General features: G+C 39.1%; 1 protein-coding gene across 3 annotated transcripts in view; it reads right to left on the minus strand.

Annotated features, from left to right (window-relative positions):
- Positions 1-917: 917 nt before the first annotated feature.
- TSPAN5 (tetraspanin 5) overlaps positions 918-16,107 on the minus strand; it is an 81,943-nt gene continuing 66,753 nt past the window's right edge. The window contains exons 3-8 of one of the 3 annotated variants that reach the window (XM_054633289.2): positions 14,283-14,429; positions 12,274-12,444; positions 10,302-10,427; positions 7,247-7,294; positions 6,998-7,114; positions 918-6,410 (exon numbers count right to left, since the gene is read on the minus strand). In XM_054633289.2, the coding sequence (XP_054489264.1) occupies positions 6,345-6,410; positions 6,998-7,114; positions 7,247-7,294; positions 10,302-10,427; positions 12,274-12,444; positions 14,283-14,429 (675 nt within the window). In that variant the 3' untranslated portion in view covers positions 918-6,344. Of the gene's footprint in view, positions 6,411-6,997; positions 7,115-7,246; positions 7,295-7,540; positions 7,792-10,301; positions 10,428-12,273; positions 12,445-14,282; positions 14,430-16,107 lie in introns of those variants that run through there. The other 2 variants (XR_008534284.2, XM_054633290.2) reach the window with 2 other exon arrangements.

Here is a 16,107-nt window from a genome sequence, read left to right on the forward strand (position 1 = left end):
CTCAACTTCAGGAATCAGTGTACAAGTCTGTTAAGAGTTTGACAGATGGCAGGTAGCCATTTCTAGTCTCCCTCTCCATCGTGAAAATGCTTATCCAAGTTTGTCACATCTATCAGGCAATGCCCTTGGCTTTTCTTCTTTTTTGTTAACTTTTGGTCATTCCTGTGTTTGTGTGTCAGTCTGTCCCCAATTTAGATGCTTATTTGCCAAATCATTTCCATACATTCAGATAAATGTCATATGCCTGAAATATGCAAAAGGCATTAGACTTCAACCTGGACATGCTTTTAAATTGATCGCAGTGCCATTTGTGGACAAAACCTAGAGGTTTTGAAATACTATAAAAAAAAGTCTGCTTCCTCCTCTATCCAAAGTAGCACAAGACATCATTACCCATTTTTACCTGCACAATAATGTAAGCCAGTTCTCACTACTTCTGTTTAAGGACATGCTGCACTTATTTAATCTTTTGAGAAGGGAGGTGGGAATTTCATTTGTCTAAGTCTTGCAAAGCATCAACTTCTGAACACACCAGGGTGACCAGAATAATTCTGGGGAGAGCACAGCCATTGCAGTCTGAGGAACATCAGCAACCTGTTGGAAAGAAGCAGAGCATGTTCATTAGGCAGAGACTTCAACAACAGCTGACAGGAAATAAGGGATCTCTTCATGTGGGGACATGTTCTTCATGTCTTAGCTTATTATTCATCTAAGGGCAGCCACTGGAGGCATGAGCATGTTTTGTGATTTAATCAGAACACGGTATTCTACAACACATATGAGAGATAGGGATTTATTTCCCCTGTTAGTTTAGAGGAAAGAAGGTAGGGATCTTTTCCTGGAGGAACTTCCCATGAATGTATCTTTCTATTGTTTATATTTAGTGCTACATCAAGAGTGCATACACATTCACAACATCATATTTCACACAATTTTATTTATAAAATTGTCATTATCTAACAAATTGCATATAAAATGATTTACTTCAAGTAAATACAGAATACTGCACGACTATTAAAACTATTGTATTGTCCATCATAAGTGTATTAAAACATTCCTAAAAAATGCCTCTATTAAAAAACAAAAAACCCAAGAACACAAGTAGCATGACCAAGACCATTTTCAATAGCTTAAAATGAATTACCAGGAAGTTGCATTAACCTCCTAAGTAGACTCCAGTTACATCCATTGAGATCAGCATGTGATACAATACCACAGTCTAATGCTAAAGATGACAAGTAATACATTATGCACCTGATCTATGCTTTTCTCCTAGACTGAAGGGAACCAGTCTGAAATCAGAAAACTAAAGCTCAAGTCAAACTCTACTGGGCATGCAGTTCTGTTATAGCAATACTTTCAATCGGTAAGTGTAGTTGGCTTTTACAATCAATTTTACAACTGATAAAAAAGGAACACAAGGGAATACATTCGTATAAAAAGGAATGATACACAAAGGGTAAATATTGACACCTTGCTGTACACCTTCAGATGAACAAGAGAGAAAGATTCAGCTGGAACTAATGTGGAATATATGTATCAGAAATGGATCTGAGTCATAAACCCACATCCCAATCTTCCCAGAGCTCAAGGTCCATCTCTACTATGTACATAGTGTGAACATGAACGCACATACAGATGGAGCTTTTTATTAACACACTTATATTGCCAAAACACAAAAGACAGCTAGTGGTGCTGCCTCGTGCACACTAGTAGTACTTCTTCGTATACTGCATGTTAAGGGAGACGGATTTTTTATTTCTTTTTTTCAAGGGGCAAAATTTGGTAGGTAATGGATCAAGGTAGTATTATTTCATTTGTTTTAGACAGTTTCATCACTTGTTACAGGTATCTGGAAAAGATTGAGGGAAAAAAGAAAAATGGGAGGAACTGGCATATTCCGCAGTGCTTGACACCTTTTGAGGTCTAATCTTCTTCCATCAAAAAAAAACTAATAAAAAAACTAAGTAAGCCAAACTACAAGCCAAAAAAAAAACTTTTCTAAATTTTATCATCTCTTTTAAAGCAACAAAAACTTTTGTTGTCTAATATTATTTAAATTCTATTGTTTAATAAACAGAATTTTTTCCACTTTTCTCCAAAAAAATATTTTCTCCGGAACCAATTTAAAAAGCCAATCAAATCTGCTTTTCTAAAAAAAACCCTTTAAAAGTTCTCTCCCAAATTTACCCTAAACCAAAACAAATACATAGGTATTTGCAGAACTGCTATTTCAATGCACCCAAAAGACATACACAGGAAGAAAGGAAACAATCGAAAATTCAGACAATAGTTTCTCTCGTAACCAACCATATTACCCAAGACCAATTTTAACAATGGCATCTCTAAAGTAGTAAAAACACAGATTGACATCCAGGACAGTTCTTATAGCACCATGTTTAGTCCTGCCACAAGTGATGGCAACCTCCCATAACTGGTAGGAGGTGCTGCCACCAACTCTCCACTTTACAGTCAAATGCTGTTCTAAAGCCAAGCAGCAAAGGGAAAAGGCAAGGGAGGCCCTGCCACTAACCAGGGCCCGAAGGGCTGGCCAGGGCTTCACCTTCCTCAGGGGCAGCCACCCACTCACAGGGCAGACACCGAACACAGGCAGCTGAGGCGCTCCTGCTGCTCCATCGGCACGAGGGACAGCCAAGACAACCACTTGGGACTCTCCTGGTGGACACCTTTCCTCTCCATAATAAACACTTTCAGGGTGAAAAGCAGTCATGTGCAAGAAGCATTTAATCTGCATGCTACTATTTACATTCCAAACACTATTTACACACCAGAACTACAATGAGCATCTCTCTCAAAGGGGAGAGAAGAAGGCTTTCGGGACAGAGTACACTTGAGCAAGCACCCCCACAGCTTCAAACTCTAAGGGGCACAATCAAAATTATGGATTTTAAGCAAAGAGATCCTACTGCTACCAAAATAGACACAAAAAGATGAATCACACATTTGTCCATTAGGCTATTAATCAAAAAAAACCCCAAACCCAAACAACAGAAAGGCCTGTGAATAGAGAGGGTATTTAGAAAGCAGAGGATCAAGGACTGTGATGCCCCCTGGCAGGGCTCAATGGGATATATGGAAATAGCTCTAAAGCCAGCGCTGCTGCTGAGCTACCAGAGTCCTTGTTAGCAATGCCACTACTCCACAGGAATCACCCAGCAAACAGAGCTGTTTCCCACTCCGTAAGCCTGACAAAAAGTTTCTGAAAAACTACTGCACATTAAAGATAATTAGGCTGATCTCTGAACTCATATGTACCCCACCACCACACCAGGCAGGAAATTGCCATGGAGACTGAGTGCCTACCACATCTTATTGCTTTAGACACTGAGCCCACGTAGCCAGCAGTTGTGCTTCAGTTACAGTTCACGTGACCTTTTCAAAGTTTCCTGGAAAAAAGTTTGCTTGTATTTGGCAGGCTCTGACAATAATACATTGATTTCCAAGGCCTCCCACAAGGTTTCACAACTGGACACCCAAGCTGCTGAGTAGCTGTTGTGGGACATTTCGAGGACATCTTACCTGATCTGTAGACAAAAAAATGTGGGATTTAAATGTGTAACAGACAGCTAAACAATCAGTGCACATCCATCAAACAATGTAAAAATGAGTAAATAAGTATCTCTTGGGAACAAGGGAGCAAGAAGGATCAACAACCACAGCAATAAAGACGAGCTCTAGAAAAGTAAGCTATCTAGTGGTTTTTGTAAGAACAGTCAGTCATTCTGGGATTCAGCAGAAGTGTTGCACATTTGTGTGTAGACGTGCAAGTTGTGAGAACAAGAATTGCTCAGCTTGGAGCATTTACCCTCCTATCAGTCTGACACTGCCAACTGCACAGCCAGCAGACTGGAACTCGGAGAACAGCGTGACAAGACAGAAGGCCAATACAGTACAACTGCAGAGATTCAAGTAGAAGAATGAACCTATCTTCAGAAACTCAGAGCAGCAACAGTAGTATTCAAGATCAGTGGCAACAAGGAATGTTTCTGTAATTAGGCTTTTTGTTTTCCCTCCAAACCAAAGCCCAGGATCACAATCAAGGCTCTTTGGTGGAGGGGTTATTTCCTCAACCCCACTTCCTTGATTCCTCCCTGCACCATTTTGTCTCAGTGCAGCAACACTGGTGCTGATGATCTGTCTGTCCTGCCACTATCAGGCAAAACGGTATGTCCCTCTAGGGGAAAACAACCAGTAACTCCTCAAATTGAGGAGTGGCTAAGAAAAACATAACACTGTGCTGAGGTGGAACCAACTTTATTAAGGACAATGAATTATAATTGCTTTGAAAGGCTTTAAAAAATACTCTGAGTCACGGCTGGCCTTTAACAGCAGATACCAAGGGATATGGAGGCTGCCTGATTCAGAGCCAGTCAGTGGGAGTTAACCAGAAGAGGATGAGGTAATGCTCAAAGATGGGAGGACAACAGGTCTGCTGAGGCATCTGTGAAGCGCCAGCGTGCCCTTCACCAGCCTTCAGAGGGGAGAAAAACCACGGCCAACTAAAGCACAGAAAGGCAAAATGTGCAAGGGTACGTATATTCATTTGTTTAAGTGTCACAGGACCAAAAAGGGCCTTAACAAGTCACCAGATCAGCCTTCTATCTATCCCCCAAAACAGGGAAGCTTTGAAAGCAATGTGTTCCTCTCTCCTACTCCATATACCTTCTGGTTTAGGAAACTCAACTCGGAAAGATGTTATGTCCTTACAAGGAGGTGCTACACACCCTTTGCCACTGTCTGACCAAAGCGGGACCACAGCTTTCAGGACTGGTATGGAGATACTGAGAAGGGTCATAAAACACACTAAATTTATACAAAGTGCAATAAACTACCCAAGCCATGGTCAGGTCTTCAAGTTCACTATTATTAGTGAAGAAGAACAAATCAATAACACTAAGCTGGATGGAGCCTGATTTAAGTTCTCTCCACTATTTGTGCTTTTTCCCACATTCTGCTTTCTTGTGTCCAATTCAAAAGGGTCTGCCTTAGCTGATCCTAATAAATGCTTCTATTTTAAGATTTTTGTTCTGTTGCTTCACAGAAAGAAGAAAGCTCTTTGTTGCCTTTAGAGCAAGAAGAGGAGACATCTCCATAGCATGGATTTGTTCACTGGAGGTAAGCATTTACTCTGACAAAAACTGTTCTCTCCAACTTCCAAGAGAATGGGAAATGATCTTTCCATAATCACATGCATTTATCAATAAATAAGTTTGGATTAGACTGTATTAAAACATATGCACATATTGAAAGCACTGGAGTGTCACAGATTCTTATTCCACAGCTCATGCAAGTAAAAAGAATTAAAAAAAAGAAAAAGAAAAAAAGAAAGACCAAAGCCCTAACTAGGAACAGACCAAATAAACAAGCTTCGCATGAGTATGTCAAAGCATTAACATCAGTGAGATCCCTAAATACATTAGGTTACACTAAATTTCAGAGAAACAAAAGATTTTGCCATATCAGATACATAAGTTTTGAATTTAAGTTAATATATAATCCATTATTTGAATATTATTCTTCACTTGGACCCAACATCCACACTGCTTTCATACATTTATACAGTTATATCCCATCCTTGCCTTAAGAGACTGATATCCAAAGGTATGGCAGCAACCCTTGTTTGTCAAATATAAAACTCCCTTCCCTTCATACAAGAGTGGAGAAGGAAGAAAGATCTTGACAAAATTAAGCAATTCTCCCTTCTGCTGATTCCAACCTCAAAGTACTAGAGGGAGATAGTTGGAAGCTTGCATAAAAATAATTTCCCTTGTTTTAAAAACAAATTTTTTTTTACTGTACAATAGATGCATAGAAAGTTGCTTCCTGCTTCATGGGTTTAGGCCTGTAGCTATGTTTAGCTGTGAAAACAAGAAGATTGTTCCTTTACAGAGTGATGAGGAGATAGACCATCTCAGGAATATTTGGCAGCTATCAAAGAGCTCATGACATGAAGAATAAACAGCATATCCACAGACTACAACAATGCAACTCTGTCTCACTGAATACACCAATTTAAAAAAGTGTCCACTTGTTACTCAAAATCAAGAATACAGTAGAGATTCACGGCTCAACAGCTTTCAAAGTGGTGGTTTAAAAGAAAAAAAAATTGTCAGTGAGCAGCAGATTTTCAATAGCCCACTCTTCTCTCCCCCATCCCGAAAAAACACAAGTTCACTGCAATATCAGGAACTTAAACTTGAGACTATTTGGGAGAGAAGGCTTCCCTGTCACCCATGTCCATACAGCTTGGTGTCGGAGTGACACACTGGAGGTTTCAGAGGGTTTCGGTTGTCCAGTGTCTTGTTGTGGTTACTTCAGCAGTTTTACCAGCTGGCTCTGACAGCCTCAATGTCACTAACCAAATTCTGGGCTAAGCATATCCCAAATATCTGGAAGAGACAACAGTTTATTCATTTGGAGCATTAGACAACTTTTCACACAGGCAAACTCCTTAGGTTATACAGAACTTAGATAAGAAAGAAACAACACAGGTAGAAATTAAATTAATAGTAAGTGTTGGAAGAAGAAAGAATATTGCAGAACTCCTGTAACCCCAGTATTTTTATGGTGGCACTGGTTTCTAGTTAATTAACAGTTCTAATCTTCTAATCTTCAAAGCAACCCTAGGGTTGAACCCTCTAGGGTTCAAAGCAACCCTAAAGGCTCTCTGCTGCTCATTCAAGCACCACTGGAAACAGTAGGTCTGTACAGGCTTGAAAGTCTCTACAAAAGGTTTATCTAATAGTCTTAGTTTCAACCTGCTGAGAGTTGAAAAGAAAAAAAATGCATCCCTGTAGATAAAAATTAAATATTCCTTAACACAAAGAAAGCCTCATAAATTTAGTTCCCACTGCTAAAACCCACAAACAGGCAACTGGCACTGCATTTCCCATTCTCCTACACAGCTTCCCCCCTCATACATTCACTTTATCTATTATTCCTCTGTGCAACTCATTCCAGGGAACATGATGTTTACCTGCAGTAATGCTATCCCAATGAATATACCAGCAACTATGGTAAGGTTGTCCTGCAACCATTTCTCAAACTGAGGGACACAGCCTTTAGTGTAGATAACAATCTGCTGATCAACTTCCTGCCAAGGAAAAGAGGGAAGAAAACAGAGATAATTACATTCAACTACACCATCAGCAGAACAATCTCCTCTTGCAATAAGGATTCAGATCCTTAACATACCACATTAAGAAGAAAAAAAAAAAAAGCTTACTGGTTTTTGCCTTGCATCGTAGCCACACTGAGTATTAATAACATCTTCCTAGAGGAGAGAAAGAGAGAGAGAAGAGAGGCAATCAGTAAAATATCTCCCAAACACCTTCTCCCAGCTCCCTGGAGTTGGTGCTGTATGTAATAAGACAATCACCCAAACTTTGGTTAGCATATTGCTTTAATAAAAAAAAACTCCTCCTTCACTCTGTGCTATTAATTATTTGCAGCAAACAAGAGCATACGTCAAAAAGAAATTTATCTCTCAAGTCAGCAAGCTGGGAAAACCAGCCCTCACCTGGATGAACTCCATGTTCCAGATACAAGCATTTAGTAAAGTAAAAGGACTATGGAACATCTATGGAAAGTGAAAGAACCTTCTGCTGAAAAGGTTTTGTCTGTACTAAAAAATCTGCCAAGAGTACTGCTGTCATTTTCAGGGTTCAGTCTGTGCAGAATGAAGAGGTGACAAGGGGCAGTTCTGTTGCAGAAGCTGCAAGTTCTTTCTGAGAATGTCTCTAGAAATATGTACAGTTCCTTACCAAAAACCTGAAAGAAAAAATAACAGATGGAGTAATGTGTTCTTACTGCTTGTTCTTTCTTATAGGAGCTTGATACCAATGGGAAAGGAGGGGTTCTTCCTACTCCCTTTCCTTTAGTACTCCCAAAGCTCAAGTAATAAAATAGGCTCTGGCAGATTTTCCCTAGTGAACAAATGCTTCCCATTGGCAGCTGAAGCTGTATTTCTACTTTGTATACAGTTATTTCATGGAAATAAAATGAAGCATTATACTTTTGGCATCAGCCACAATGGCAGCAAAATATTAAGTTACTGACTTATCATATAATGACAGTGAGTAGAAGAAGGAGTACTCAAGAAAGTGAGAAAATCAGCCAATCTTAGCTAGGTGTACCAAACACCACAATTTAAACAAATTGTGGGAAGTGGGAAAGACAAGCAGTGTCTTTGGATGGATTTTAAAAAGCAGCCATATGGAGAAAAAGTATCTCCTATCAGCATGGAAAGCTCCTCTGTTTCCTCACTTTGCAGGATGTTCAACAGGTTGCATTCTGTCAGCTGCCAAAACTGGATTCCCTTAATGGATCTTCAAAATTCAAGCAACTTATCTCCTAACAAGATGAAAGTTTCTGTTTCAGGACCTAAGTGCCAGAGACTACAAGGATGTAAAAGCACCTAAGATTCTGACAGAAGGATTTTAAGTTTTCTTCCTTGCCTAATGCCTATTTGCTTCATGATTAATGTCTTCTGCCTTTAACCTTGGAATTTGTTAACCAAAAGAAGGTACAAAAAATGCAATGGAAATAAGTTTTCTAGACTTGCCTGTACAAGAATTTAGAACACTTCAACCTCTTTAACTATGTCAAAATGAACTATGGTAGTCAAAATTTGTTTCAAGAAACTTATTTTAGCCTGCCTTAAACTTACGATTTCCTGATCCAAGCTAAACTAAAAACAATAAGGCATTCACGTAACTGTTTGCATCAGTCCAACACAAACCTAATTCTAAAAGGGACAAATTTGCTTTCCCACAGAATAAACCTATGTATATCACTGCAATTGAACCAATCACAGCTTGGTTACAATTATTTTACTTGTATGCATGACTTCTAATGCTTTGAGTTTTTAAAGGCCATTAAGGTTGTTTCCTTACAGTGAATGAGATTTATCTTTAAATTTCTGGTTGCTGCATCACACCCTAACAAACTGCATAGCCATTTAAACAACTGAGAGAAAGAGAGAACTTTAGGATGGATTATGTATTTATAGGATTACCTTGTACTGCTGTCACTGGTTTGGTTTTATAACAACTATATTTTTAAAACTGGGTTGTGATGACCTCTGTGTGGGTGGGTGGGCAGATAGGCAAACAGCACAGGGAATCCTAAGCATAAGGAAATGTTTGAGCCTAACCTACATTTTGTTTTAATATCCTGTTAAAACATTTTCAGCTATGTTTCTGAGAAAAATTCAAACTACTGTGAAGTCACATTCACTGCAGAGGAACGAGAACCAGCTTGTGCAAGTGGCAGTGCCTTATCAGGAGAGGGGGAGAGCAGCAGCAACTGGATGCCAGGAACAGCAACTGCATTGCATTATTAGCAAGGCAGGAAGCACCTGAGGTGCCTTTTGGCAACTTGCCTAACTCCAGTCTGTGCTAGACTAATACATTCAAGGCACTGTAAGTCATTCCAGGTGAAGACAAAGCCACAGCTGAATTGCTAGATAATACAAGCATCAAAGCCAGCTTCTTTCAAGCTATATAAAGTCAAATGTATACAGTGCTAGGCACCTAACAGTTTCCATGCACACACCCATCCCTGTTAGTGAACTGATTGCCTACACTTCGCCCTTCTTTATCATATCCATATTAGCAATGCATGGCTCCAACATTTTCCACTTGCTAATTCAGAACTATAAATACTTTAAAAGACATGAAAATTTACCTAAAAGCTGCTCCCACAAACAATTTCTGACCTTTCAAGTCTGATTTCAGGTGACTGTAGGACAGGCAGTAATTTTAAAGTTAAAAAAAGAGTATGTAAAGATACCCATAGCCAACTGAAGATTCCAATGCAAACATGCCAGTTCCTCAGGGCACAGACTGTCATTCATTACCATACCTGGCACAAACTGGGTCAAACTGGCTAGAGCCTTGGGACACCGTATTAAATAATGAATAATACCTCCTTTAAAGCATCTGATCTTAAGGGTTACTGTTCTGATGAATTTCAGTTGAAAGCTCACATCCTTCACAACTCATAAGTGCTTCTCCTTTTTATACTTGCTAAAAGTAATATATATGTTCAGCCAAGCCCATGGTTCTCTCCTTCTAAAAATGAAGACCTAAGTTATCTTATGAGTTTTGCTGACTGCAGAAAAGTTAGTGATTAAGCTGAGCTGCAAGAACAAAAAAAAAAATACAGGTTGGTGAGAAGTTAATAATCAGGCTAAATTTCCAGAAACAAAAAGGAAAATCTTGAAGTGTTATTTACGATTGGAACAGCACACCCATCCTACCCCCTAGAGCGTCACTTACAGCAGGGTCTTTAGTACAGCAAGAGAATGGCACACCACAGCGCTCTCGGCTCGCGTTGGAATCTGTACAATTGAAGTAAATGTTAAGGTTCCAGTCATCGGCTCCAAAAGCCCCACAGCACTGCCACTAGAACAAAAAAAGAAGAGCTTAAATTTCAGAATGAAAATCTCAGCATTAGCAACATGCATGGCTGCTGCCAGTTTCCCCTCTAGCTTTCTAAACAAAATCTGAGACTCCCACTGCTTTCATTGAAACTGTCTTTTTTTTGTTTGGTTGGGGATTTTTGTCATTTTTTTTAAATATCACTCCAAATGGGTAAGTTGTTATAAAGTTATCATGTGACTAAAGTTACATTCACACTCTGCTATGCTGCTCTCCGGAGAGAAACCCATGGGTGAGCTGATAAGCCTACACAATGCCACAGACTTGCACAGGCCTACAAGCTCAGGCCCAAGGGACAGCAGAGCCAAGAGTATAATATTCTGCCCAGTCCAATGAGCCCTGGACTTCCAAAAAAACAAGTTCAAGGGCTACACTGGTACAGCTACTCCTTTTGCTAGTTTGGGGGAACTTTGCCTGGCTATACATCAGACAGTGGGAACACACTGTTCCCTGATCATCACACGTTGCACAATGAACACCTTTAGTGAATCCTTCAGAGAGTAAATCTGCCAAAGGCAGGCTTAGTCTGGCAAAACGTGTTGAACACATGAAGAACTGATGTGTTTTGCTGAACATACAAAGAATGGACTGGAGACCGGTGAAACACTGATTGCTTACAGCAAATAAGGAGCTAGACCAATGAACCAATCTATGTCAATTAAAAGGAAAAAACAAAACAAAACACAACCACATTTTTTAAAGCATTGGAATAGCCATTCTCTCCTTCTAGATGTAGCAGTTCTCTTTGCAATATCTGACATGTTGTCTTTACACACTCTCTCTATTGGGTGAAGAAGTAACTCGCTCTCACAGCTCGTGCTGCCCCTGGTTTACTTGCTGAATGCTAATGCAGTTAGGAGAGAAAGCCTCGGGAAGTCACTGCAAATTTGGACTGTAGCCTTTGGCTGCATACAAGTGGACTACTACTTTCAGTTTGTGCTGACCTCTGACCTTCTTGCAAAAGATTCAAAACAGTGCAAGGATCCACATCCTCTTACCATTTTTCCCCCAGGCGTACAGAAGCAAATCAAGCACTGAAAGTATTTTAATTGCAGAACATACAAAAATTAGTAAACATTAATTCAACCAACACTCAGCCATGTTAGCCACACAGTGCCAGATTCAAAGAGGACTTCTTCAATACCAGCCAGAAGTGAGTACTGGAGAGGGAAGGTACTGGCAGACCTTGTGTGCAAAAGTCAGCGCAAGAATTATTTACACACACTGACACAACAACTAATGTAAAATGTGCCAGAGCTTAACCTGCACAAACAGGTGCACCACTGGTTTCACCCTTTTCTCCCAAGTGCAGATGTGGTATCACTTAGAGGCGTCCTACAAGAACTCTACAGGTGGTCCACTTCATTAGGCTAATTCCTTTAAGTCTAATTCAGAAGAAATAAAATTGTAGTTTCATTTGGACCAACTAAATACCTCTGCCACTCTGCAGTGTTGCTAAAAACTACACCAACATTCATCTTAGGACCAAATGGAGCTTAGAAAATGAGTAATTTCTTAAACAGATGTGATAGCTTCTATAATAAAATATTATAACTTTGACACAATAAGTCTTCAAGAAAAATCACCCCAACTCTCCATCTTGTTTTATGCAGTCATACATCAATAAAACCACTTTACATAGGTGCTGTGTGTTTGCAGTTCTGTAAAAACAAATATAAATATATTCAAAGGCATTACATGCTAGAATATTTCTGTTGCTCCTTGAAGCAACAGAATAGATGGAAAGTAAAGAATAAGAGCAGGTATTTCTTAAAAGTAAGTTTTACAAAAAAATAACAGTCCAACTTACATATTCCTGTGTGAAGTCTATGAGGTTTTGTAAATCAATGTCATCTCGGTAGGCTCTGATGTTGTTGTTTATAAAGAAATACAGCTGGTCCTTTATCCAGTCTTTGAAAACAAATGCTAGAACACCAGCAGTGAGCTCCAAGAAGAAAATAATTCCAAGAAATACAGAGAACTATGAAGAAAATAAGAAAGGCTAAAATTATTTTCCTTTATGACAACAACTTTCTCAAAGTCCTCAATTATATCTAGTGATAAGGCTTCATCTGCTTCAGTGCAAGTTCAAGCCATTTTGGCACATAGGAAATTTTAAATTAAAAACACACCATTTTTATTGGAGCGGCAGCACAGAAACCTTAATTCTATTCTAAAAAATAACAAAAATACTAATAAATGGCCAAACCTTGGACATTTCACTGAGATTTTCAAAGAGATCCAAGAGAATTCACTGTAAATTTCAAGACACAACTAGTCACCACCACATGTAGGGCCCTTGAAAACCGGTCTTAAATTTCAACAAAGGCATTTACATTTTAGAAGGCACAAACAACTAATGTAAAATGTGCCAGTAAAATGCTTTCTACGTGACTTTTGCTTTAGATCCTTTCACTGGCAAAGCTTCGCCCAAGTGGACAAAGCAGAAATTGGTAACAGCAGAAATTAATTAATGACTTAGTCAGAGCGGAATGTCTATGAAATTACTCACATCCACATTAAAACTAAATGAGGCTGCTATGATTAATGCAAATGCAATGGATGCCAAAGGCATTACTAATTATCTGCCACTTTCCCTAAGCATTTCCACTGAGTCTACACTGTTTTAAACCACACAGGGGTCCTGGTATACTGGAAGTCCATCCCCTTTGCAACTGTGCCTTTGAGTTGCACTTTAATATGCTCTCTGTGTGTGTTCAGATACATTTTTAATTTCTCCTGCAGCTGCTGTATGGGAAGCTATTTCTGGTACAGCAGATGGGTTCATTTTAGGCAAGCTAAGAGAAGCAAGGAAGAAGGAAAAAAAAGTGTTACAAGCTGCTTTATAAATGCCTCGAGAACTGCGACTCTCAATTGCCTCCTCCCCTTATACAACATGTCTGTGGGAGCCAAATGTGTCACTTGGAGGTAGTTATTTAACTGGAAGCTTTTTCATGTATATATTAACAGTTAATGGTTATGAAGACACAACTGGGTCCAGAGGCAGTGCCCACCTCTGGAAAGGGGAGGGGTGGAGGAAAAAAAATCTTTACTATGAATTTTCAATTTATCTAAAAGTCAACATGATAGTGTTACCCTCATTTTCAAAAGTCACAGGAGGAAATCTTTCAAAGTACAGAACCCAGCTACTTAGTTGAAGAAGTTCTACATACTGAGGTTCATTTGCATGCCAGCAGCTCCTTCCCTAACCAACAATCCAGCCCAGAATTCAAGAAAACTTCCATTTTCTTTCTGCATCCTGGACACATTCTCCTCCCCTTCTCCTTCTCAGGCCCCAGCACTGAAAGCAATGAAACCTCTTCCAGTCAGCTGAAGAGCAGGGATGAGGGTATCAGCCAGACTGAGGATATTGTAACAGTCCTATCTCCTCTGTACCATGGGGGGCCCTTGCACAGCACAGGTCACATGGATCACATTCACTGCTGCACCTACATCCCTCATATTTCATAGGCAGCTTATTATGGACTCCAAGTTCAACACACAGATTCTCACAAGAAATTTCTCTTTTTTTGTGACAGGGAAGCAAAATGTTAGGCTACATCCATATGAAAATCAGTACTTCCATGTTATGATTTTTACCATCAACAGTTTTGAGCTTTAAAAAAACACAGCCAGTAAGCACCAGAGACTGAAGAGCTGTAACATGTTAAAAGCGAAGTGCTTTCCTGGTATTCTGACACTGGATAACACCTTCCTCTCCAAAATACATTTTAAATGCTTAACACAGTTAAACAGAACAGACAACATGGCATGCTACATAAATGAGGAATGTCAATGTAAGTTGCAAAAGCTACTTACAAATTTGAGAAGAAAAGTGTTTTCTCGTAAAGCTCCAATACATCCTGCGAATCCCAAAATGAACATAACTCCTCCTACCACTAGGAAGAGCCAAACAGGATCAAAGCCTCCCAGGTCAGTGATGGAGGAGATGTTGGACAGCACTCCCTGAGAAAGAGACAACGCCAAGGGATAAAAAGTATGTTCAGCTTTCTGTTGCACAAATTCTGCCTGCATTTTTCTTCTTAAAAAGGAAGAAGACTACAGGAAAATAAATGTTCTGCAGTACAGCAAGAAAACACAATTAAGAAAATCTTTGTATCCCAAAAGAGATTAAAAAGTGCAATTATGTGGAATATTTCTGAATCAACATGTGAGTGAGCAACAAAATGTTCTTGAAGAATTCTCTGTGAGAAGCCACAAGGCATTTTCTGCTTATATAGCTATAAGTAGTCTGCCAGAAACTCAGAACAGATATTTGAACAAAACTTAACTCGCTTTTATTACCCATGCTGAGACACATTTTATGTATTATATATATCATCTGTGTAAACACAAAGTAACATGTTATATAGAAAAAATGTTAAAAGTAATAAAACCACCTTGAATTTAGCATTTATTCTCAGTATTTACAGAAATTGTCAGAAATTACAAATGAGCTCCTAGGTTGCAGTATCTTGCAATGAAAGTTTTTCAACAAATTTTGACAAACTACATAATCTGACCAATTCAACTTCAGGCATCTACAGTGCCAAAACCTCATTCTAGAAATAAAGTATGGCTACTGACTAATTAGCTAGCAGGAAGAATTTGAAAATATCAAAGTCTCTTAGTTGGATGAAAGACAATTTAAGAACTTGTCTTGGGACATGGTTTACATTAACTTAGAATAGATCTATCATATGTTAGACCACATATGCTGTGTTTTAGATATGACAGTCAGCACAGTCTGCTTGTAATGCCATTTCTGCCTTGAAAGCAAAGCTTGGGTTGCGACACCAGTTATCCTGAGGAACTATTTAAATTTTTTGAAGACATTTTAGGCAGAGTTTGGCTGATGTTGAACAGATGGGTCGTATCAAGAAACAAGTACAAAGTTTACCCTATTCCAGTGAGTTTGCACATGAACAATTACAGTTTCCTAAGGCTTTTCAGCAGAAAAAAAAATGCTGAAGTTTCACTATTTCTTCGTTCCCCTCCCCAGTGCTGTAGGTCAATGAAAAGCACACTGCTGTCGTTCCTCACAGAATCCTGAACTCAGGCTCAGTGCTTTGGACTACTGCTTCCTCTAACTCCTTGAGAAGCAGCAATAGAGATCTCTACATCTTCAGCTCCTTATATGCCAAACTCCACAGTTCATCCTTTTTCTTATTCCTGCTCATACCCCCTTGTTTCTTTGAAATAGTCCCAACACAGCAAGAGGATGCTACCATAACCTCATTTCCAGAAGTTTGAAGTAACATTGATGACTGTTCACAGCTGTGGCTTTAGACCTGTGATTTTATATATATACACACACATACTCATTTTATATATATACACACACATACTCAAAACATATCAATTGTCATCTAGCCAATATCTCTAACACATTACTCCATGTAGTCTGCAATCACTTTCATAGTTTCCCAAGCAAAACCTGAGCAAGCAGTAAATATAGACAGTGCTCAAAGCTTTTAATTCTGCAGAAAAAGACGGAGTAAATAAAATGTACATGTGAATTTCACCAATGCACACATCAACGAGCCTTAGAAAAGGCCAAATCCCAAAGAAAAATCTGACTACAACCCAATTCTAAAATACCAACAATAATCCAACAGCATGAATAACATTTGCTAAGTATATT

This window comes from Agelaius phoeniceus, chromosome 4, assembly GCF_051311805.1.
Source record: "Agelaius phoeniceus isolate bAgePho1 chromosome 4, bAgePho1.hap1, whole genome shotgun sequence".
NCBI classification, from domain to species: Eukaryota; Metazoa; Chordata; class Aves; order Passeriformes; family Icteridae; genus Agelaius; species Agelaius phoeniceus.